The following is a 23,726-nucleotide window of genomic DNA, read 5'->3' on the forward strand; positions in this document are numbered from 1 at the left end:
AGCAACGCTCATAAAGCATAACAAAAATAATGGTCAGAGAATGTAACATTTCTGTTCTTATTTCACTGTGGTACACGCACATAAAAAAGTTGCTCTTTGGATGCCATTTACATGCTAATAAAGCATCCTCTGTAATCAAGCCACCGTAACAGTTTTAATTAATACGAGAATCCCTTTGAGGCTCAACAGACGATGGAGAAGAATTGTCCAATTTGTCCAACATTTTAGCGTGTCCTGCTCGCGCTGATGAACGGTGCAGAAAAGTAATGTAATGTTTACAAAGCAATGCTAGGATGTGCAACTTTTTAAATGTCACTACGTTGCGGAGGCTCGGCGAGGGAGAATGTTTTTTAAGAATACACTTGAGAGTCGGGCTATAACTGAAGCGAGCTGATTGGGTTTAGTATTTAGAGCTAGCATCTCCCTGAGACCGTGATAATATTTCACTGTCAAATGAGATATTAAAAACAAGTTACCAACTGTGCATTTTGTGGAACACGGCTGCTCTAAGAATGATGAGAATCCGTCCACAGATGAATATCTCCCTTTTTTCCGGGGACCTAAAAACCAATGTCTTTGAATAGGAAATGACACTTGATGGTAAAGTCTTACACTCTCATGATTTCATCTCTGTTCAAATGAAGGAGGTCCATGTTTCAGTCACAGCTCCTGGTTTAATTCCAATACGGTACAAATAAAGTCGTTCTTTCTTAGTTATTTTTACCGTGCAGTTTCCATAATAAAGGTCTCGTGGATTGTCACTGCATTAGCAGGTAATACTCTGCCTATTGTACATCTCCTACTTATTGCTTCGGTGCAAAAAGTAATAATGTAGAAAGGTGTGTGTGTGTTCGAGTGTTTCCGTTCAGTTTTACTAAACCCGGAATTTTCAAAACATATTTCCTGGTTTCCATTCCTTTTGTTCCGATTGTCTCTGTCTCCTCGTTTTCACCAATCAAATCAAATGATTCTCAGCTCTTTAAACAAACAGACGGTGGACAGCTTAAGTGGCCTCCGTGGGTTGTGTGTTGTGCAGTGAAACAACTGCTTCTTAAATTTAATATTTACGCTACTCTCGCTGTGGCTGTGCTAAACTCTGTATTTTGACGTGCGGTCATAAATAGAAAAACAGTGGCGATAAATTTTTTTTTACCACATCAGGTAATGATGATTTTATGATTGCTCTGTAAATGCCACTTGCTCATGTGAATATTAATATGATTTTTTTGACTTATTGATTTAGTATTTTTGTAATTGCTGAAAGTGCTGATGTCGTTTACCTTGTCGTCGCTTCCATTAAGGTAGAGTCAAGAAAGCATAATTAAAAAAAAAAAAAAAAAATGAACAGATGCTCTTTAACCTTCACTGTTAATTAATTTGAATAATCAGCTCCATGTTTATGTAGATGTTGAAATCCGACCCAGTTACAGATGTAAATATACAAAATATGTCACTTTTCATGAGAAAAATCAGAGACATTTTTGCATAATATATGTTGTATTGGTAAAGATGACTCAGATTTTGCTTAAAAATACCGGCCGTGTGCGAAATAGGGATAGAAGAGGTTACCTTTCTGTATAATTATCTATATAATATACTGTATATTTTAAAACAAGTTTGTTCTCCTTTTATTTAAATGAATAAGAAAAAAATGCTTAATGCTAAACTCTATTAAAGATGTATTTCTGTTGTGGTCAACGTAGAGAATTCATGCATTGGAATTCAGCACATATGAATTGAAGAACAGCTTTGAAAACTGTCTTTCAAGAGAATTTATTCGACAAGATTTTTCATCAGAGACCTACACATGCCAGGTGAAGTGACCTCTTCAATTCCCACACGTTCAATAACACCTTCAGTAAATGGCGTGTGAAAGAACAGAGGTGGATGCAAATCATGTGGGCTCCAGTCATTTAATACGGGATAATTAAAATCTTCCTTGGCATTGAGGCTGACCTTTACAGCTTTGGACCGATTTAACACTCTCTGTGGAAATAGTGAAAATTCAGAGGTAGAAAGAAAATCTGAAAAGATGGTTATTTTTGTCAAGTTTAATCTTTTTTTATTTGTATATCCTTACACAGTTTCCCGAAGGATTCTGATGAACGTTTCTGTTCTGGCAGGCGCTAATTGATGTTACAGAATGTGTGTATGTTTATTATAATCTGTAGCTGTAGCTGTGAAGCGTTTGGAGTCTTACCTTCATCTTCTTACCTCTGGGCTGAACACATGCTGACGTGGCTTTGTGTCAACGATAAAAGACATTTGAAGATGAGGCACACGTGTGTACTTCAGCTGCTATTAAATCTAGTGCGAGCTATGTTTGTTTATATCTAGTCGCACGTGGGTCGTTACCTGTGTCCGTAGCTACACATCTGCATAGAGGTGAAGTCTGTGTGAGTTTTTTTTTCTTTTTCTTTTGTGTCTGTGTGATGCAATGTGAGGTCACTCATAGGGCAGCAGGGAAAGTGTGTCACGGGCCAAGTGATACCTTGGTTCCGACTGACTGGTCTCTTTTAGCCTGGTGACAAACTGTTACTAATGAGGAATAATTGAGAAGTGAGGCAGAAGTCTCTCTCTCTCTCTCTCTCTCCCCTTCGCTCCCTCTGAGTGCGTAGTGGGATTGAGCGAGGAGCTGAAACAGACAGATTTTTGACAGAGCCTAGAGCTGAAAAAACAAGCTTTTTTCCCCCTGTATCCTACCCAATCCCCAAGTCAATAATATTCCTTTAAAGTCGGAAAACGATTGAATGTGCAATCTCTATCGTTCACTTCACCAAAATCAAATCAGTGATCGTAGATTTAATTCAATCTAATCTAATCTAATCTCCTGATGAGTGGAGTGGTGACTGTAAAGTTACTGGCCTTTCGTGAGAAAACGTTTGACTCTGTGGTGCACGGAGGGTTGCACATCAGTAATCAGGCCAAAAAAACGCTCTTAGGTTCTTAGGTTTGGTTTGCTGAAAAACGTAATAATCAGGCCAACACACCAGGCAGGCAACCAGGCAGGCAGGAGAAAGTGGTTTTAGTTAGAGAGGTTGGCCCCGGCTGAGCCCGCTGACGGAGAGTTTTGGGCCATGGTTCTGACAGGAACAGCCCCTCAGAGACAGAGCCATAGTGGATATGTGCATTTTAAGGAGGATGTTGCAGTATTTATTTGTGTCTGCGTACAGGGCATATTGGTAAAAGCAGAGGAAAGATGACGTCTTATTGTCTTTGTACTGTATGATGGTATCCTTTTTAGTTTTGTTAGTTTAACACGTACATGGAATGGAACCGCATGGAAAAAACTGCAGTGTAACTGCTCACTCTTTTTCTCTGCTACTGTGTAATGTGTTCATTAGAGTGTGTCTGGGAATACAATATAATAATATGCAGTAATGGTATGTCTTGACCAAGTACTTAAACTCTCTCTGGCGCCATTTAATGGGTGTCTTAAAAAGGGAGAATTGATTTCCTGGTTTCTGACTCACAGATGCTTCCGTGTAGCACTGAAGTCGACTTCAGCGTTACACGTTGTTTTTGTTTTTTTTCAGAAAGAGATTTGAGAGTTGAGAGAGAGGAAGTCTTTGCAGAATGGCAGAGTTTAGTTCCTCCCCTGCTCTTTTGAGCTTCCCCGGTGTGTTCACTGGCAGCTTGTTTGTGGGCGTAGCAGCAGCAGCAGCAGCAGCAGCAGGAGGAGCAACAGTCGGAGGTGGAAAGATTGCGATAAGCCCCTTCAGAGGCAGACAATGGATGCCATAATGCTCTTGGAATTAACAACTGGCATTCCATCATTTCTCATCTGATTAAGACCAAGTGACAATCTTCTTGCTACAGTCTCTAGTTGTCACCCGCTATGACTAATGAACTGTGATATGCTGCTCCTCTCCCTCACTGCCCATGTCTCGCTCTCCCTTCACTTCACGCTCTATCGATTATTGAAACACTCTCGGTCCCTCCCCTTCTTAACACACCCTCTCTCATTTTTCTTTTTTTTTACTCTCTCTTCCCCTTCGCCGCCTCTATCTCTGTTCCTTTCATTTTGCCGTCTTTCATTCCCACTCGTGCAAACCGGCGTCTTCTACCATTCATTTGGATAATTTGATATTTGGACTTGATAGGACTCTGAATGGCCGACTGTTTTACATATATTTGTCTCCATCTCACATTTCTGCTTTAATCCCTCTCTCCGGTGCTACTCCTGCTTCCTCCCTTTCCCAGCACAGCGCTAATGAAATCAGACTCGCACCTTTTTATCTGTAATAGCAGAATCTGCAGGTCGACGAGACACCGACAGTCACTGCCGTCAGCAGAGTGATTTGTTTTGATTAGATTTAAAGATCACATCAGAGACTTATTTATTATGAAAAAAAGAGCACAAAACTCTCCAAATAAAAATATAACATTTCCAGAAAAGAAATAATGATATATTTAACTTGGAGACAATTGAATTTGCAGGGGGAAAAAAAGAGAATATAATTCCAACAGAACAGGCCACAGCGTCACTACAACCTCTGGATCCCAGAGTCTTCTGGGGTAAACACTTATACGCAGTCGTCAAATTGTTTTCAGTCTTATCAAAAGACTTCTTCTCAACTGATTTATCAGAGCAGTAACCCTTTTTCCGGCAGCCTCCTCTATCAGTTGTCTGGGTCTGTTTTCTGTTTCGCTATTGGGTAGGACGTCCGTTTCGTAAATTGCAACTGAACCTCCAGAGAGATTGTCTGTGAGTCTGTGGGCAAATAGAATTGGACGGGGCAGTGATTGACAGCTGTATCTTCTTGTCGACGCCCGGAGACCGTGAACATCACGGGTGTCATTTGTGCACCTGGCCAATGTTGACATTTTATCAGCAGGGACACGACCAGAGTTTTTTCTGGGTGATTGTACCTTGATGGACATTCTGGGTTTTTTTTTTTTTTTTTTATCTGGTTGCGCTTTGCCATGAGTCTGTTTCTTCCTTTTGTTGCAAGTGAACAGAATGTCCGGGTGGAGTTTTGAGCATTAATTAATATTTTTTGGTTGTTCTACAGCAGGGGTGGCCACACACTGGCTTGGAAGCTACTATTGAAGTTTCCAGGCTGAAGTGATCTGCCTACATAAATCCCACATCTCCTGCTGTGGCCACCCTGACAAATGAAGAGGCCAAGAGTGGTTTATTTTGTATTATTATTATTATTGATCATTCTTATGTAGCTTTTCACAGTATAAGGTGAAATGGTTTTTACACACACACACACACACACACCATTTGTGTGTGTGCTGCAGACACTGCTCTGCTGGAGTGGGAACAGTTACTTCTCTCTCTCTCCTTCTACCATTGGCCAGTATGATAGCTCGTGGTTTGATGTCCATGTCCTTTGTGCTGCAGTGTGCATAGAGTCGCTGCAGCTGTATGTGAATAATGTAGCTCTACACGCCGTCACATGCTCAAAGCCACAGGAGTGTGCAGAAAGACACACTTTCTCCATTCGGCTCAATAACACCCTGTTGCGTACAGGTGTCCCATTAACCTTGCAGGCTGATAGTTAGCCAGCTAGCTTCATTACCCTGAGCATGATTAGCTTTAACTAGGCTGCTGCTTGCAGGTCACACACACACACACACACACACAAACCTCCTCCACTCCCTCCTTGGCCTGATTGTCACAGGGCACTTGCAGTGTAGTCATGCTTTTCAACATAGATAAGTGGCTGTGTGAAGGAATGAGATGTGTGTGTGCGTGTGCGTGCACGAGTGTGTGTCCGTCTCCCTGCCTCCATGCATTAATGAAGAGATGCAGTAGTAGTCGCCCTCTGTGAGAAAAAAGACAGCGAGGGAGCCCAGTCCAAGAGAAGGGAGAGGTGGAGGCATCAGTAATGGGCTTTGGCATTTCAGAGGCCTCTTTTTCCTAATGGTGCAATGGTCTCGCTGGGATTATTCAGCCGGCGCGGTGTGTCATGCTTGGTAAACTGCGCTGAGCTGGAGGTAAAGGGCGAACTGAGCGGGGACAGGGCTGCGGGGTAAAAGTGTCGGGCAAAATCAAGAAATGTTCTGAAAAGATGCCCACAGGTATGCAACCTTTATCAAAGCGACGTGGCCTGGGGGAGGGCATGAAATGGCAGCCCCCCTAACCCACGGCTTTGTCCTGGGGAATCAGGCGGCAACAAAAAGGAAGTGGTTTGAAAAGTGGAAGACAGGAAGGGCAAGAATACTGAAAACAGGGAATAGAGGGGGGAAAGACAGACTCTACAATCAATAAGACACTTGTTGAACAACATGTTATTGATATCAATGTTTTGAAGTTGATAATTTAAATGTCCAAAAATAGGTGGAATTAAATAGAATTTTGGAAATCTTTGGGAGGAGCTCGGAAGTATATTCTACTGTCCTCTGATGAAGAATGTCTGCAGAAATGTATAAAACCACAGCTGCTCCAGAGAGCGGTTTGGCATTTTTGTGTTACTGATGTCCCTGCCAGCTCTGCTTTTACAATACCTGTAAGTTATTGCTCTGCTTTGAAGCCTCCCAGCTGATTCTTTTCATGCTCCGTCTCATCCTTCTTTGTTTTTGTAACACTCTTGCTTTAGACCTCCCGAACACAAATCATGCCGCTCTCTCTCTCACACCTAGCCAGCCTAGCATTTAGATATACAGTGTACAAACCCAAGGAGCAGGTGCATCTTTTTATGTGTTAATATGTTTTTCATGCTGCTGTTGTCATAGCTTGCATCTCCGTCTACCCAGTGCATCAAATCAAAGTGGTTGATTTTTTTTTCTTTCTCCTTCTTCTGCTGTACACAGATATACTTTATCCCCTCCATTTCTGGCTGATCTGTTTTCCGGACCCACTCTCAGAGAACCTGTAGCTGACCCTTACAGCATATCAAATTTTACATTTCACAGCTTCTTTTTGTACCAACACTGCTGAGTGCGGGGAATATTATCCCTATATTTATTCTCTGTGAATTTTTCACTCTGCCTCCACAGCGGTGTTTGCTGCCATCGGAGGTCAAATGGCAGCAGGAACTGTTTCTCTCTCTCTCTCTTTTTTCTTTTTTTGCATTTGTTCCATTAGCATCAATTCACCATTCTGTGTGAAAAGCACAGTTAATACTAGGCTGGTCGATAGGTCTAATTTATTTATGAAGATGTGCTCATGGTTGCAGAGCCCTAATGTATGGACTAATGTAGGGGTTGAGTGTACAGTATTTCACACTGTTTGCACTGTAAAAACATCTGATTTTAGCTAATTTTTTTTTTTTTTTTATACATGACCCACAGGCAAGGTGGATTACAGCACAACCCTACTGAAGCTCATTTACTTGGTAAATGAAAAAGCGTGGTTCAAACACTTCAGATCTGCGATCAGAAATTAGAAGCGACTGCTTAACTGCCAGCTTACCAGGGAGCATCGACAGATCCTGGGCTGTCCATTCCAGTTCCTTTGATGCAAATGATGGAGATAAGCAGTTTGCCATTTGACGCCCATGAAACAGTGACGTGTCCTGACCATGTGTCATGGGTTTGTCGCAGGCTGAGATTTAACACGAGACGTTAAGACCACACGTCATTAAAAACGTGTCGTGTGAGATCCAAGCAACATTAAAAAAACGTCTTTTAAAGAGGAGCAGATCGAGAGGGCGGCCAGCGAGACGCTTCATGTACATCTGAAGAGATGTGCGGCTCTTTGCGGTCAGCTAATTAGGATTAAATTGAGTGAATTGATTGTTAGCAGGGTGTGTGCTCTCTGGGTGGTTTTTGCCTGTCAACAGCACTTTGGCAGAAGTGCAGACTTTAGCAGTGGTGCAGGGATGAAGGTGTTTCAGCTCCAGCTCTGGCTTCTTTACTGCTACTCTTTTTATATTTGTTATATGAGTCATACTTTTACCGTCACGAAGGTTGTTTTTTTTTTACAAACCCGCCTTTATGTTTGCGATGAAGACGAGAAAAGGGCCAGATTCATTTCTGGATGTTATTTCAGCAGTTTATAGGCGTGAATGACTGGTAAATGATTGCAGTACAATAATACCATGTTTTCCTGACTACGAATATTAGTATATTTTGAAAAAAAAGTCTTTAAAAATATAAAAAATAAAATAGAAGAAATAAGAGATTTTACTGACAATTATTTTTCCTCATGTCATGTAAGGTTAGGTTTCAGATTTTATTTATTTTTGCAGCAAATCCCACATCTGAGAGGGGAAGTATTTAAACCCCAGTGAACTCCAGTGACTGTATAACCACAGCCAACCTGCTGCAGTGTATTGTGTGGGGTCTATTGTGTGTTTACAGAACATTAAAGCTTACACCTGGTTTTAATGCTGCGGTTGAGAACCCTCTCTGTGACTCTCTATCTGTCTCTCTCTCTCTCTCCCTCTTTGTGTATGTGTGGGTGTGTGTGTGTGTGCTCCAGTGAGTAAGTGAGTGAGGCTGCTCTCATATCATAGAGAGAGAGAGACAGAGTGGAAGACAAGAGGATGAGAGGCACAACAAAACTCTCTACAGACTCTCACATTGCACTGAAATAAAATGAGTGCCGTCCCAAATGAATACTGGTGAAAACAACGAGCCTGTTGACAGTAATGATGCTGTGAAATTTTAGCAGTGATGCTCAGGTGTGCTGCTGCTGCTGCTGCTGCTGCTGCTGGATGACTGACTGCAGACACAGGCACCGCATCAGTACTGGTGGGAAGAGTCGGTGGAACTGTTGTATGCATAATGATCCAGAGAGATATGATTAAAGCCAGTGTTGCTGATAGTATTTCGTGATCATCCATGATCTGTTTTCTATACCAGTTTATGATACAGAGTTAAATTAAATTCATTTATTATTTTTTTCCTATAGTCTAGTAATGTGGAACTTAACATTTTTAAGTCTAAATTTCTTCTAACAACTTGTTGATTCTCAATAAAATAATCCTTGCTTAACAAAGAAAGAATTACCCAACATTCTGACCTCGGTCCAGTCTGGTGTTGAAGCTGTTCATCTGGACACCGATCAGGTGCTTCCATTTAGCTTGTGCATTTGTCTCCATTTGCCTGTCAATCATTCTCCACTTACTGTAATCTATCCAGCATCAGGACGACCAAAGCAGATGAGACGCCCCATTACTTATTTAGCATCACTTTATAGGGGACCAAAGTCAATTGAGGACCAGCTCCCGTTTACGGCATCAACATTAACCATTCGGCCTCTCACACAGCTGGCAAAGGATGAAATTGAGCGCGCCGGTGTCAAGCCAATAACCGATAGGGTGAATGATGTGTTCTGTGGTCAGATGGTTGAATGAAGGTCAACCTGCTGGGGCACTGCGTAATCTGGTCAGGGTGTGGACCATGACAGGCAGACAGTATCGTAGAGCCAAGGTGGAGAAGTTGCCTGACTTTCTGTATCCTTTTAATTAATGAGACCCGGAGAGCAGAGTGTGTTTTTGTTGTTGTTTTTTATACCACTTTATTGGATTAAAAAAAAAAAACTCATAATATAGTTGATACTTGTTTTGAGGAGGTCAGGTTTTGATGCATTGAGAATTCATAAGAAAAGACACATGATAAAAGATGGGTGTGCGAGAGAGAGAGAGAGAGAGAGAGATCCAGCCCTGCAGTCAGCTTTGGTTTCTGTCCAGCATGGACACTTTTTGCAACCTAATCATGGTTCTCTTCCTGAGTACAGATCCACAGTACAGGTTCAGGGTCATACATCACAGGCCTACACACACACACACACACACACACACAGAGAGAGAGAGAGAGAGAGAGAGACTGCGGCTATTCTTTGTATTCACTCTCACTGAATTTGTACCATAATATTCTTACCAAAACATAACTGTAATTTACCCATCATTCAAATTTTACCAGAGATTTTAAAAATAGCTCCTGTCTCATCTGGACCAGGTTTTGGTCTCTTTGACAAATGTAGGTATTTGCTAACAAATACGAGCGGACGCGCGCACACAGACACACACATCAGATAACCACTGCTCTCCCACTTTCTCTCTTTTCCTCCTTTCTCCCAGACCGTATATATTGCTGTGTATCTGTCACTGACACTCTGGCAACATATTAAAAAGAAGGATAGCGGCTGCTCCCTTATTGCCAAGAAAGTGATTTACCATAGGGCCACGCTCCCTCCGTATTGATTAAAGGACACGTGTGTGTGTGTGTGTGTGTGTGTGTGTGTGTGTGTGTGTTTTGTCTACCTTTTCTCTCCTTCTCCTTTCCCTTTTATCACTTACTTCTAATCCAGTATCTTTCTGCTGCCAAACAGCACCAGTCCAGCAGCCTCCTTCCTCCGTCTCTCTCCCTCTGTCGCTCTGTCTCTCGTCCATGTTGGCTTCACTCTCATGTGGTTGGCTGTGTGTGCAGGGAGAAGGAGGACGGGAAGGAAAATAACAAATACTCAAACAAAGACTTTACCGCTGCAGTTTTATTTTCTTCAGATGCAGCCTACTTCATTCACTCCAGTCATCACCAGTTAAAATAGAAGAGGAGAGTCGGCACGGCGACACATTCGTCATTCTCTGTAGTTTGACACATATTTTTCCAAGATGATTGCAGAGAATGTGATGATAAATTTGCCTGCTGTTCTGTTAATTTGCAGGTATTGAGTTGAATAGATCAGGTGAAAAATCAGGCGTTAATACTTTTTTTTTATTTCTCTGTTTTTCAGTCAGGGACTTGGAAGAGCAAAGTGTTAAAATGGAGTGTAATTGCGGGGCTCTTTAAAAATAAACAAAAAATTAAAAATGCAAAGTTCCCTTGAAATGTTCCTGCAGTTTTAGAGTTGTTTTGCAGTTGTTCTGAGTGGTAGAGTCAACTATTAGTCAGTATTGTTTTATAAAAGCAGTTATCCTAAAAGCTGAATGTGTCTGATCCTTTAATTTTTATGTATCACCCTATGAAATACAAGGGGTTAGTTTGAAGGCGTGTTATATCCAAATGTTGTCTCCACATTTATAACTGTTATATAAGCCTTCGCTCATTGACATTGACATTCGCATCTGCCCCGGAATATGTTTCAGTAACAAAACAACTTAATTGCTATGCTGCTCAGCTACAATTAAAGGGAAAAACATGACAATATTTTTCACCTGCTCACCATTTATGCACTTGTTTACTGTGTTCTCCCACAAATGTAATGAAGCTTTATCATCAGGAATGCATAGCAACCCCAGAACAAACGGTAGCAAACAGTCGTAATGCTCACCGGATGCACTTGTTTTAGTGGTGCATTTGATGTGTGTGATCAAACAGTACATTTCTCATATTCTCTGTCCTTTTCCTACACCCACCCTCCTCCTGTTATGATGAGCAGTGTTTTTTTCCACTCTCCTGTACTTTTTTAATACTCCGTACCCTACCCACTTTGCCAATCTTGCAAAAAACAATTTCCTATTTTAATACATTTGAAATCTCGTTAAACAAGAAGATGTGGCGACTGCACAGGAAGCCCGGCGTCAGCGCTCTAACAGATCGGTGCACTCAGACGTGTTGTCTAATAGACAAGTTGGATTCACATCAAACTATTTGCTGGGTCGTTTTAGGATACATGATATCAAGAAAAGTTCATGACTGAAACAGTCACTCTTTTCTGCCCACAAACCAGAAAAGAGTTAGACAATAGAAGATGAATAAAAGAGCATACAATGGTATTATTAATATTATTTATTTATCTTTTTTTTTTTTGAGGCATAAAAAATGGGAAATAATACAAAAAAAGCGTAGGTGTTCCAGTTACACTGTCTGTAATTGTATGATTGTATTATTCTGCGTGGCCTCAGCTGTTTACAAGGCTCAGCTCCCGACACGCACAGAACTGCAAATTAAAGACACTTTTTTTTTTTAGATGTTAAATCTGAATCTGTCACATTTCATCGACTCGTTATAACAACATGCGTAGTAATCGACTTTGACAACTCACATGCTCGAAATCTCTGGGAGGAAAACAGCAGGCGACACCTCAGTCAAATTTCTTTGACAGTTAATATTGCTGCTGGATTAGCACATTCATACATTTTTTGTGTGTTAGGAATTAAGTCAGAAATGTTAACCGCCCGGCTCTAGTGAAATACGAACCATTTAAGCAGCGCTGCTGTCAGTTTCCATTGTGCAACCAAAGAGAAACTATACTCATCACTGCTAATCCATGAAAATAATTTGAGCTTCAATTACACATTTTTGCAGTATAATTAGCTATTAAAAAGTTTCTCATTGTGTCTTCACAAGATATTATTCAACTCCAATGTCACTTTTTTACTCCCAGAAATGTCACGTGTGTCATGAAGTACTGTATATGATGAACAGTTATTGTCCAAATCTGCACAATATCAGTCTTTTTTCCAAGCCGGGTGGCAGGATGAAGCACATCAACCCATTCAGACTTAATTCTTTCTGTCAGTGTGGCAGCAGTATAAAACAGAACACCTTCCTCTACTTGGTAGCTCTCCTAGAATTCAATGTGCACCTCATTCTCCTTATCATTACCCTTCTCTCCCTTTCTTTTTTTTTTTTTTCGACTGGCCTCTCCATTTGTTCATTCCACTTGCCTCAGCTGTCTCCCAGGCCATTAATCTATACTGTTCCAAGTGCTCCTATGGGCCAGACCAGGCTACGGCGCCATTCACTGTGAGCTCTGAAAGGCCACTGTGCTCATACAGATATGAAACCAGAGACAGAGACGGAGAATGGCTTTTAGGGAAAGCACAGAGAGAGAGAGAAAGAGTGAGAGAAGTGGAGAAGGTAGACTTCTAACGTGCGAGAGTTGTGTTTATTTAGAGACAGATTATTGTGCTTTGAACAAATGACCGGTTGGAAGGTTTAAAATCTGGGGACATTAATGCGGCGCTGGATCGCACCGTGGGCTTTTTGGCTCAGTTGAGGCTGCCCTAGACGAGCAGCAGTCGTCAGGAATCAGACAGATGGTCTGGCTTAATCAGGAAAACAGCAGTGTTTTAGGTGCACACGCGGGTGCAGCTGTGCGTGAACCTGGGTTAAAGAAAGTATAAGTACGTCTTGGGGAATTTCAGGATTTGTACATCTGACATCTGTACGTCTGTCTGCACATGGGAAGAAAACACATAACGTTGACGCAGCTCAGCCTGATGTTCTTGACTCACATTCATTATGCTTTCAGCAGCTGATTGGTAGGACCCAGGCCAAATAAATTGGGGCAGATGCTTCTTGGGTCCATCCATCCATCCATTTTCATCCGCTTATCCGTTACCGGGTCACGGGGGCAGCAGTCGCCACCCAAATCACATTGCACCATAACAACCCCCCAAACCAACCCCCCAAACCTTCCTGCGGGTGGTGCGTCCACTGGAAGGTATTAACCGCCCTAACCGGGATTCGAACTTGTCCAGGAGGTGAACCCTGGGGTTCCACACCAATGACAGAGACATTGCCTCTGGGCCAAAGCGCCACATGCTTCTTGGGTGGCCAACAATATTTCAATGTTGACCGTGGCCACCTGTTTACTTCAATATTTGGACAACAATATTCAATATTTCTTAAACGTCATCTTTTGATTAACTGTTCAATCTCTGTTTCATTTTGGGTCCTACCATCCAACCAATCGTAAATCACTACACTCGACTTCCCAGTGTGTTTTCAGTGAAGTGATGACATCCCTATCAGATGCCATCACTCTGTGAAGTAAGGACTCATTAACAGTCAGTAAGTTTTGGTATAAATGGATTTGTGTGTCATTACATGCATGATAAATCAGCATTATTGCGTTTGGAAACTGGGGCTCCACAAGTGGCAGTCTGTTCATCTGTTCATCTGTTTTCACCATTCCATCCAAGCCTGTGTTGGTTTTTTCAGATGGAAGAGTGATTTAATGTTTATTTTTCTTTCTCCTCTCTGTTCGGCGTGTTCTCACGAGGGAGTCGAGCAGCACACCCAGGGTGTTACTGTTGTCTAGGGGGTCACATGGGGAAAGTACAGCAGTGTTTGGGCAGGCCATCCCTTACCCACAGGACCTGGATCATTCTTTATGTACCGCCGCTGCTGAGCTGTTCCTGAGCTAACTGTTAAATTGCTGCGTGGCTCTGAATTTAAACGAGGCTGAGTAAGAAGCCAAGTTTGTGGTGTAGATAATTTACCCAGATACAATGACATTGTGGTACAGTAATATTGATTTATTGGGTAATTGGCATTAGCTGTTAACATGTGATATGTTTTTTCCTCTTTTTTTTAAGATTTGAAACTAGTTAATTCCGTTTGATCAGGCTAACCACTCTCTAGCAGATGGTTGTTTATTTATAATTCCGTTTGATCAGGCTAACCACTCGCTAGCAGATGGTTGTTTTTTTTTTTTTACTTCAGGATTCCGAGTATATCAAAATGCTGCTCTTCCTGTTAAAGGAGGACCTCTGTGTCCTGGCCATGCAAAGTCAGCAATGTGCCTCCAGGCCTTGGACCTAAACGTAGACCATTTGTTGCCTTGTTTATGGGCCAGCCAGATTTGATCTGTGCATTTCTATGGTAATCACGGCGAGAGAAAAATGTGGAATGCACCACGGTATCACCATGGCAATTGAGCCGGAGTCGTGATCCCTGCTTCGGGAAAATCGTCTGGAGCTCAGGATGCAGATACGGAACCACATGCCGCTGCAGCGTTTTATGGGCCTGTCAGCCTGCAAACGTCGGTGTTGTAAATCAGTGTCACTATCCCCTCCATCTTGCTCGTGTCCACATTGTCTCCTGTCTTTTGCTCTTGTTCAATTTTCTCGGTCTCCTTTTCACTCTCTCATTGCTGCTCTGTCTCTGTTATTGATGTCTGTATCTCTTGATCTCTCCCCCAGCCTGGCCGTGATCTCTAAGCCAGTGGTGTTGAAAGAGATGGATGCTCACTGCTCTCGGTAATCTCCGCTGCAGCCATTTAGATAATTAAGTCACTATTCTTGAACTTGCTCCAAGTCCTGCTAGCTATCTATGCCGAAGCACCCTTGCTGCAATGATGCAGCGCCTCCTATAGACCTAGTTCAAACTGCCCTGGGCGTACGGTAAGGCCTGTGAATGAACAGTAGCTGTGACTGTGTCTGTGTAAGCAGAGGTAAAAATCCAAAGGTTTATTTTGAAAATGTTGCATTTTTCTTTTGCTATCTGGAAAATCTAAATATTTGCAAAAGGATGCAGTGAGATGTACACCTAAACACACACCTGCACTACACCCTAATTTATGTGCGGGTGTGCTCTCCAACTCCAGCACTCAAATAATAATGATTGTAGTGAGGAAATCAGATACACCTACAACTTGCAGAAAAAGCATGTGGAAAGCAAAGTGGATGAAAAGTGTGCACACTAGCCTCGGGGTTCTTTCCTCAGCTCGGTGTTGTGCTATTGTAATAATGTGTTGTTTTGCTGAAAGTCAGTGTTTTAATTAACTCAGCAGCAGCCTGCATTGTGTGCTGCTGAAGGTAGCTGGTTCTCTCTGTTCCTGCGGCTAATGACGTGTCTGATATTCTGACAACCATAAACACGAGCGGGGTGTTAAATGCAATACTTCATAACACCGTGGTCATTTCTGTTCGCACAGGTTCTTATTTATTTTTAAATAAGAGAACGACTATCTGCCCCTGATGTTTTCATCATGCGAACCTAACATCACAGCCCGAGTGTTCAAACGACACTAAACAAGTGTCTTGGAAATCATTGCATCATGCAGTGAGTACACAAAACACACGTGCAACACGGGCACACACACATGGCCCGGTATATTCAGATCAGAAGAAAGTTTTACTTATTAATGCTTCGCTTGAAAAATTGTGCTGATGTGAGTGGAGCTGCTGTCAGTGCTGCAGGTAAACGCAATATTTCTTAATCCTTAGAAAAAAAATAACCCTCGGCCACAGTTTCTTTTTTCTTTTTTTTTCTTTTTTTTTTGCTGTTCTCCATAGCTAATCCTCTCCTCATCCACTTTGAATGATTTAACATTTGCTCACGGGCTTTATCAGAAATGATCGAGAAGTGTGTGTCTAAGGTAAACTGAGTCGGTGTGTGCCTGCCACTCACCGCTGTTTATTTGATTAATGATCTTAACTTCGTTCCTTGTGATCATTTCCTCTGAAAACACTGTGGAATTTCTCTTTTAACCCGGGCAGATAAGAACTGGATACAGGAGACGCTGGATGCGGTGATTGACCTGTTTGTTTGTTGGATGCTTCCCGACCGGCCCATAAAGGAGGTGGTGTAATTAAACCCAGCCTGTGCATCTGTGATAATTTGCTAAAATTGTGAGCTATTTTTGGTTTAACCAGCGCCTCAGCTACTGTTTTGAGATATTTTGTTTTTCGAGTGATTCACTGCCGATGACGGCGGGCCTGGATTCTGCTCCAGCCATTAATGAGATGTATAAATTACACCATTGCTTATTCCCTTTAAAAAGCACTGGGATTAATTGGACTTACTAATGCGTGGCGTCAGTCCCAACAACAGGTCTGCTGGTTTCTATGCCAGTAGATGACTGTATTTATCTCCCTGAAGAGGCATCTTCTTCTCTACACTCCCCACAACTCCTACACACACACACACACACACACACACACAAGGCCTGTCTCAGCTCATGAAGCAGACACAAAACTCCCCTTTCACATTTCCTGTGTTTGCTTTTTTCACTTTTTTACTGCTCTCCCGTTCATGTGCTTTATCCTTCCTCTGGAACATCAATTAACTTTCTTCTGTGTCACGCCTAGAAGAGAGAGAATGCTAAAAATACCCAGGAAGCCCGGGTTCTTTCCTGACAGATCAGTTTACCTCATCAATCAATATTTCACCAAAGTGAAAAGAATTCCTGTGTCACCGTAAAAGAAAACTCTTAACCATATAACTAAGAGTGTTTTCTTACTTAATAAATTTTGCTCCCATGTATATTTACCCACATACACACGTCCAAATTGAGATGGCGTCTTCATCTCCTGTGTCTAACTGAGGAAGAGGTATAGAAAGGAGAAAAAAAAAAAAGTTTGAGACTCCAGCTCATTTCGCTCTGGGCTATTCCTGTACCGACCGTCTCGCTCATTATTTAAATATTTGAATGAATACCTCAGTTGTCCTGGAGGAACTGTCAGCACATCTCCTGCTGTGCATTTGTATTGCACCCCGTGCGCGCCAGACGTGCACAGGCGCGTGCGCCTGTCACCGTGGCGGTGTTTGTGTGCATGTGTGGCAGTCGGTGAGTAGGTCCCACCAGGCCGCTCATTTACAGCAATTTCTTGTCCTTGTAAAGTTACAGCATGTCTACTTTAGCTGGCACTCATTTGTACCATCCAACTTGCTGATGGATGGATTGATCATTAGCAGTCTGTGAGTGTACGTGTGTGTGTGTGTGTCGGTGTGTGTCTGTGTGTGTGTCACTGGGTCAATATAAGTAAACTGTACCGCAGACTGGAAATAGAGCTCTCTCCTTCCCTCTCTCTGGGAGTATCAGTCACTGTCGGAGAGGCTGGAGGTTTTAAGCTTGGTCTACAATGTGCCACCAGAGCAAACATCACACCCCAGAACAGAAGTATGACACACAACCCACTGCACCCTTTCCAGCCCCCGCCCCTAACGCCTGCCTCTATTTAAGGCCTTACACACTGCTCTGTGCTATTATGTGATGCTCGTGTTTTTTTTAACACTCTCTCCACCGCCGCCACGTTCGGTCCATCTGCTATGATCCTATTTTCCTTGCGTCTGTCTGCAGCCCTGTGCGTATTCCCACTTGGCGTTGTTAACACAGCTATGTCACACACAACCAACACATCGCGTGTGTCCTCGCAGTGACAGATGCTGTTCCTAAAGGTGCCTGTCTCAAGTTCCCGCTAGCTAGGCAACTTTATTTTAGCGTAACCCCCTTAACGCCGCGTTGTTCGGGATTGTCAGCCATAAAATAACTTCAGTGTCACCACACCCTGGAACATTATTGGTATATTCTATTGACTTCAGTGTCACCACACCCTGGAACATCTCAAGGGCTCAAGGCCCGTGGGCCAAACCTGACTATATTATTTAGTGTGGCCCACCAAAGGATATTTATTCATCGGTGTGGTTCTGTTAAAAGTCTGTGGTTTAGAGTCAATGTTTATGGGGTCGGTTGAATGAGTCAGATGTCATTAGATATCTGGCCACCCCAGAGACTTTCCATCCCTTGAGTGATTGACTTTGACCCACCCCCCTTCTATTGTAATGACATCACAATGCAAAAAATGTGAGTAATTCATTTAAATCTAAATCTCCCTCTCCTGGTCTTCGTCTGTATTTCTCTTCCTCACACGCCGCGCCACATTCCACTTTATTAGTTTAATTTGGAACATTCTGGCACGTTAGCAGCTGTAGAACGAGCAATTTTGGAAACAAGAGTCAAAAATGCCCCAGTGTACCACAATTGCACAATTAAGATTCCAGTAAGCTCATTAGATTACATTGCTGACATGGTATTTCTCACTTTTATGTTTGTTGTGTGTTGGCCTTTTTGTTAATGATCAGATCTGGATTTGTAATTTTTTTTTTTTTTAATTTAATCTCCTATTTCGTTTTTCTTACACTCCTGCAAAAAAAAAAAAAAAATCTTTGCCAATATTTTAAGCAGAGAAGCAGAGTCAGGAAATAATATTTGGGATGAGAAATTTATACCTTCAGGTAGGATTATTAATATGCTGACAGGATTGCGGGAGCTGAAGAGCCTCATTAATGGCTGTAGGGTATGACTGAAATACTGTCATTTGTTCCTTATAAAACTGAAAAGGCTCTTTAAAAGGCTGGCTTAATATGCCAGCCTTGCAGCAGAGGTTATCATCTCTCTCCTCAAAGACCATTGTCTTGTCCGCGGCTGACAGTGACTTCATTGGATGTGAAAGGAAACGGGCAAATCTTTATTGGCACCTTCTCCCTGGAGCAGGGGTTTGCAGAGCACAGTGTTCAGTGGTGATGTGATGTATTTAAGTGTTTATCTGATCTGGCAGAGTCCACAGGTGTCCGGAGCCTCGGTTTTACCCACTGAGAGACCGAAATATTTTCTTTATCACTCCTTTGCACAAGCACTCAGTGAACACTCAGTCTCAAGGTGACGGTTGAACACACGCCGACACACACAGGAACTAAGTGCTGTTTGTTATAATTATTTAGACTGTGTTTGTGTTTCCCGAGGACCGTAGTATGGTGAGGATTCATGTTGATGACACTCGCTCTGCGTGTGATTGGTTGCTCACCTCCGAACGCACGCTGACATGCAGAGTGGAGGAGATGACGAGGGGAATTTCTCAGAGGGCTCGTGCGCATGTGGAAATGTGTCAAGATTCTGTAAATGACACTTGGGTTAGTGAGTGAGAGAATGTGTGTGATGGTAATGTGAGAGGCTCCTCTCCAGAAAAACAACGGCGTTATTGGTGTGTGTACCCCCCGCCTAATGAAGCCCACGGCGCTCTTAAAGGAAGAATAAGTTGCACCGTGAAGATAAGGGCTGTGAAAATGTGCAGATGTCAAAGCTGCCTTTTTCATATCTGACTGTGGTTTAAGCCCTCGTGGGCCATACTGTAAATCAAAGAGCAGCGCTGCATTAATTAAATATTTGGATGTGGGAGTAGCCCCGAGTTCAAAGGCCATTTAATCTCTTAAGCATCCAAGTTTTGGACTTGTTTCATTTGATTTAATTGAATGTAAGTTTCATGTCAAATGAACCAGTGTACTTACAAGTCCAGGAGGAACGGACTGAAGGGTTCTGTAGGATGGATTCTATGGCTGTATATTTAAAAGAAAAAACTCAGATTAGATTATTTTCAGGCAAATATTTCATCTTCTTTTAGTAGCTGTACATGTCAAGTTCAATTTAAAATATTCACTCAAGACATGGGTTTGTCCTTTGGTGTGACAGGCTTCTTTCCACCTTAAGGGGACATACAATAGTGTAGCGGTTATCCGGCCTGCGCCCACATCTGCCTTACATGCAGAGGGTCTTGGGTTTGAGTCCCAGAAGAACCAAATGCTGTAAATAAAAATAAAATCTGCCCTCAGATTCTTCATTATCTGGATAAAACAAAAAAATCCCTTTATTTTTTCCACCTTTTCTCCTCCTTCAATTTTCATGTGGGCTCATTTTCTGGCTTTGGCAGCAAAAGTGTGCTGTGTGGCAGATAAGAGGATATTACCTGGCAGTAACCGTGCTATTGTTCCACCAGACTAGAACCTTGTTTTCCACTGTATCGAATATGTTTTCAGAGATAATGCAGGCTTGGTTTATTGAAAAGAGGTTATTAAAAGGGGTCACAGCACGGAGGGGAGAGAGGAAGACTGGGAGTTGCAGCCTCTGATTCTATTTTTGTGCATCAGATTTCCATGTTTGGATGGAGCCGGCGTGTTTATGGTGGGGAAATTGGATGAGAAAAAGAAAGTGGATATAAAATGGAGTTTGATAGTAGAGTAGAATAGAAAGAGTGAGTCTTAACACTAAGTACTTGCTTGCTAATACAGTGGTTCCAATGCTCCCACCAAAGGCTGAAAGGTGTATATCTTGTCAAAGAAGCCCCAACAACAGCAACAAAAACAAAAGTTTCATTTTCATCGGCCTTTTCACACACCACAGCGCAGTATTAGACACACATGTTCTCATTACATCCCGTCAAAAAGTTATGGACTGGTACGGTTGGAGTATGTAGTGCGATTGTGCGCTCACTTTCATGGAGACACACACAGTGGAGCCTGGCATTTCAAGGAGTTTGCTCCTCTGTGAGTCAAAGAAAACAGCGTGACAGACCCCAGCGTGCAGAATAAAGACTTATCTTCCACTGTCGTTTTCTCCTCACAGACCAGGGGAGTTTGCGTCGGGCTGACTGAACCTGGTTTGAGGTTGTTTTTTATTTATTTAATCCGTTATCAAGGGCTCGCAAAGCATGAGATGACTTTGGTGAAGAGTAGTAAAATCCAAAGAAGGGAGAGAAAAAAAGTCTCAGTCATGTATTTCACTGCTCAGATCCTGCTTTGCTTTGATTCGTGATATAATGTGGAGTGATCTCCTGCTACACAACAGCGCCGTACACCATACTGATGTAACTTCAGCTTAACCTATGACAGCCTACTGTAACTGTAAGAAGAGGAGTGTGTGTGTGTGGGGGGCACATAAATGTAATTCAAGGACGAGCTGATTTAATGAATCTGTCGTTACATGTATGGGAGGAGCTGTAATTGCAGGGCGTATTCACCTCTTCAGATAAATAAGCGTTGACCACAAGGTCATGATGCTGCTGCTCTCCTGTGTTGTCATAACCTCTGGTTGTTGAACCTCGATTTTTTGTGGTTCCAAAGTGTAGCTTCACGCCTGCTTACGCGTCTGCATCATGAGCAGAAGGTCATGGGTTTGAGCCCCAGAAGAAACACAAACATGGCACCTCCGTGGGGCATTTTGTTACAGCAGAGCAGATCTGCTGTTATCACCAATCACGTTCAAATTATTATTATCATTATTATCATTATTCACACAACAAACCTCAGGTCTCATGGTAATGGATCTGTGGCTGCTTGTTATAAACCTGAGCAGCAGCCTTGTTATTTTCTTTCCTCTTTTGTTGCAGTCCTCTGAGAACAGAAATTAGAGGCAACAAATGGGCCTCAGTGTGTTCATGTCAGTCAGGTGCAGTGGGGGCAGAGGCTGTGAGCACCTACACCACGATGTCAACATCTTCTCCTGATAGTAGTTTCCCCTCTGTTTCACATATTTCCTGTGTCTTTTACCTCTATTTGCATCCACATAATAAAACGTGTTCCATTTCCTGCAGGCCTGCCCCTGTTGTTCCCTCTGAGACGAAGAGGAAGTGATGTCACGCCACCACCACCGCTTTGAGAGGGACTATCGTGGACCCTGGGAGCGGAGAGACATCCGTCCTTCTGGCCTCCACAATGGAGGAGCCAATCATAGCTGTGCCTCTGCTGTTGTCAATGGCAACAACCGTCCGGGACTTCTCCCACTTCCAGTCATTCCCTCCCTCCTCCCCACCCCGGTTACAGTTGCCGTGACAACATCCAGCAGCGACATAGCGGTCAAGCGAGGCATCACGGCGGCAGGATCAGTGGCTTCAGCATCGGCAAAGGTAGGAACTCCATCAGACGAGGTGTGGAAACACCTGCTACAGCTGACCTGGGAACCTCTCTGTGTTTCCTCCCAGCCTGTCAAGGTTCTATTTACTAGTTGTCTCTCACCGTGACAACTTTTAGAAAAACTTCCCCAGCCTGGAATGACAACTTTTCTCCATGCTTTCAAGGTTTCCAGTCCCCTTCTTTATTTTTGTCCTCCCTCTCTCTCTCCTGTTCCCCCTCACCTCAGAGTTCTGCACTCTCATTCTTTATCCCCGCTCAGGCCCTGCTACTTTCTGTGCTCTCTATATACAGTGCTCTATTCTTGGACCACCATTTTTCTTCCATCTTCATTTTCTCTCCGCGGCCTGTCCCTGCTTTTTTCTTTTGGTCCGTAATTTCCTTTTTCATTATGTATATGACCTCTGACAGTAGCTGCTGTCAGAGCTAGTGCTTTTAGTTACTGGAAAAAAAAAAACAGGGTCACCCAACATGTTTTCTATAAAAACACATCTCTCAGAAACAGGTGATTTTTTTTAGGTAAAGCTAATGATCCAGTTGAGTTTATAAGGCATTTTAATGAGACTTTTCATACGGTTTCGGTGCATTGATCCCTAATTCGAATTAAATGTTGATCATTGAACAAAAGATGTAAAAGAAAATCTTTCAGCAAAAGTCTTTTACCAAAAAGCAAAAGCAGCCTCTCTGTTTTCATGCACACTGTTTATCTTCATTCACCACTCAACCTCACCATCAGATCATTTATTTTAATTTGAACTAATTTGAAGAGAATCAATCTGGGACATTTTCCCTCCAGCGCATTGGCGGTTTCTTGCTCTTTGTGCAGCCAGCGCTCTAAAAGCAGAGGTAAACAACGGCTGGGTAATTTAGCCTGTAAGTGTATCATTAGGTATTCTAGTGAATTCAGTGACCGTAGACGCAGTAAATCTACTCTGGCACCACATCTGCCCTTTCTTTTGTGCAGCCGAATAATTACATACATCCTGACAGAGTCCACCAAACTCCCATTGTGACCATTGTTATCATTCAGGAGCTGCCAGAACAATTAGATGCTGTGCCTTGCATGTAAGCACACATTTGTTTAGGTGCAGCATACGTGAGAGTGTGTGATATTATGCAGATCTCTGGAACTGGATGCCCTCTCAGTTAGTGCTACTCTTGAATATACCTTTCTACTTTGTCTTCCCTCTGACAGTCCTTTGTAAATCTGCCAGCAGATTCCAGTGAGATTCAACAGAGGGAAAAGCCGAGTGTGTGTGTGTGTGTGTGTGTGTGTGTGCTGCTTTAATTGTGACATAGAGGCGATGCAGAGCCCTCAAGAGCTGGCCAACACTAAAGAAGACTGTATCTGTGTGTTCTTCTTTGCCGTCTGACGTCCCCACTTGCTTTCCCTATTTTTTTTTCCTTATCTTCGATCAAAGCAGCTGGGGGTCAAAGGGAGTCTGATGAACGGATGTTGTTGCTCTCTCTGTGGTCCGCGAGTCTCGGCTTTGACCGTGGCTACAGTAGAAAGCTGACAGGCTTTCATTGATCTCACTTCATAAACACGGAGACCGTCGTCGGGACACTGCGCAGTTGTATCTGTTACTTTACTCTGTACATCTAAATAATTTTCAGAAGCGCTCGCCTGTCGTCGCGCAGACCCTCACTCTGCGTGCAGGTCACAGATGTGAGTGTTAAAACAGTGCCATCTG

At 42.7% G+C, this 23,726-nt stretch overlaps 1 protein-coding gene across 6 annotated transcripts in view; it reads left to right on the forward strand.

The window, feature by feature from the left end:
- klhl29 (kelch like family member 29) overlaps positions 1 to 23,726 on the forward strand; it is a 178,016-nt gene that overhangs the window by 42,260 nt on the left and 112,030 nt on the right. For all 6 annotated transcript variants that reach the window (XM_017033616.2, XM_008313210.3, XM_025056609.1 and 3 more), the window contains one exon: positions 21,717 to 22,028. In XM_017033616.2, the coding sequence (XP_016889105.1) occupies positions 21,756 to 22,028 (273 nt within the window). In that variant the 5' untranslated portion in view covers positions 21,717 to 21,755. The remainder of the gene's footprint in view (positions 1 to 21,716; positions 22,029 to 23,726) is intronic.

The sequence above is a fragment of the Cynoglossus semilaevis genome, chromosome 7, assembly GCF_000523025.1.
Source record: "Cynoglossus semilaevis isolate Cse_v1.0 chromosome 7, Cse_v1.0, whole genome shotgun sequence".
Classification (NCBI taxonomy): Eukaryota; Metazoa; Chordata; class Actinopteri; order Pleuronectiformes; family Cynoglossidae; genus Cynoglossus; species Cynoglossus semilaevis.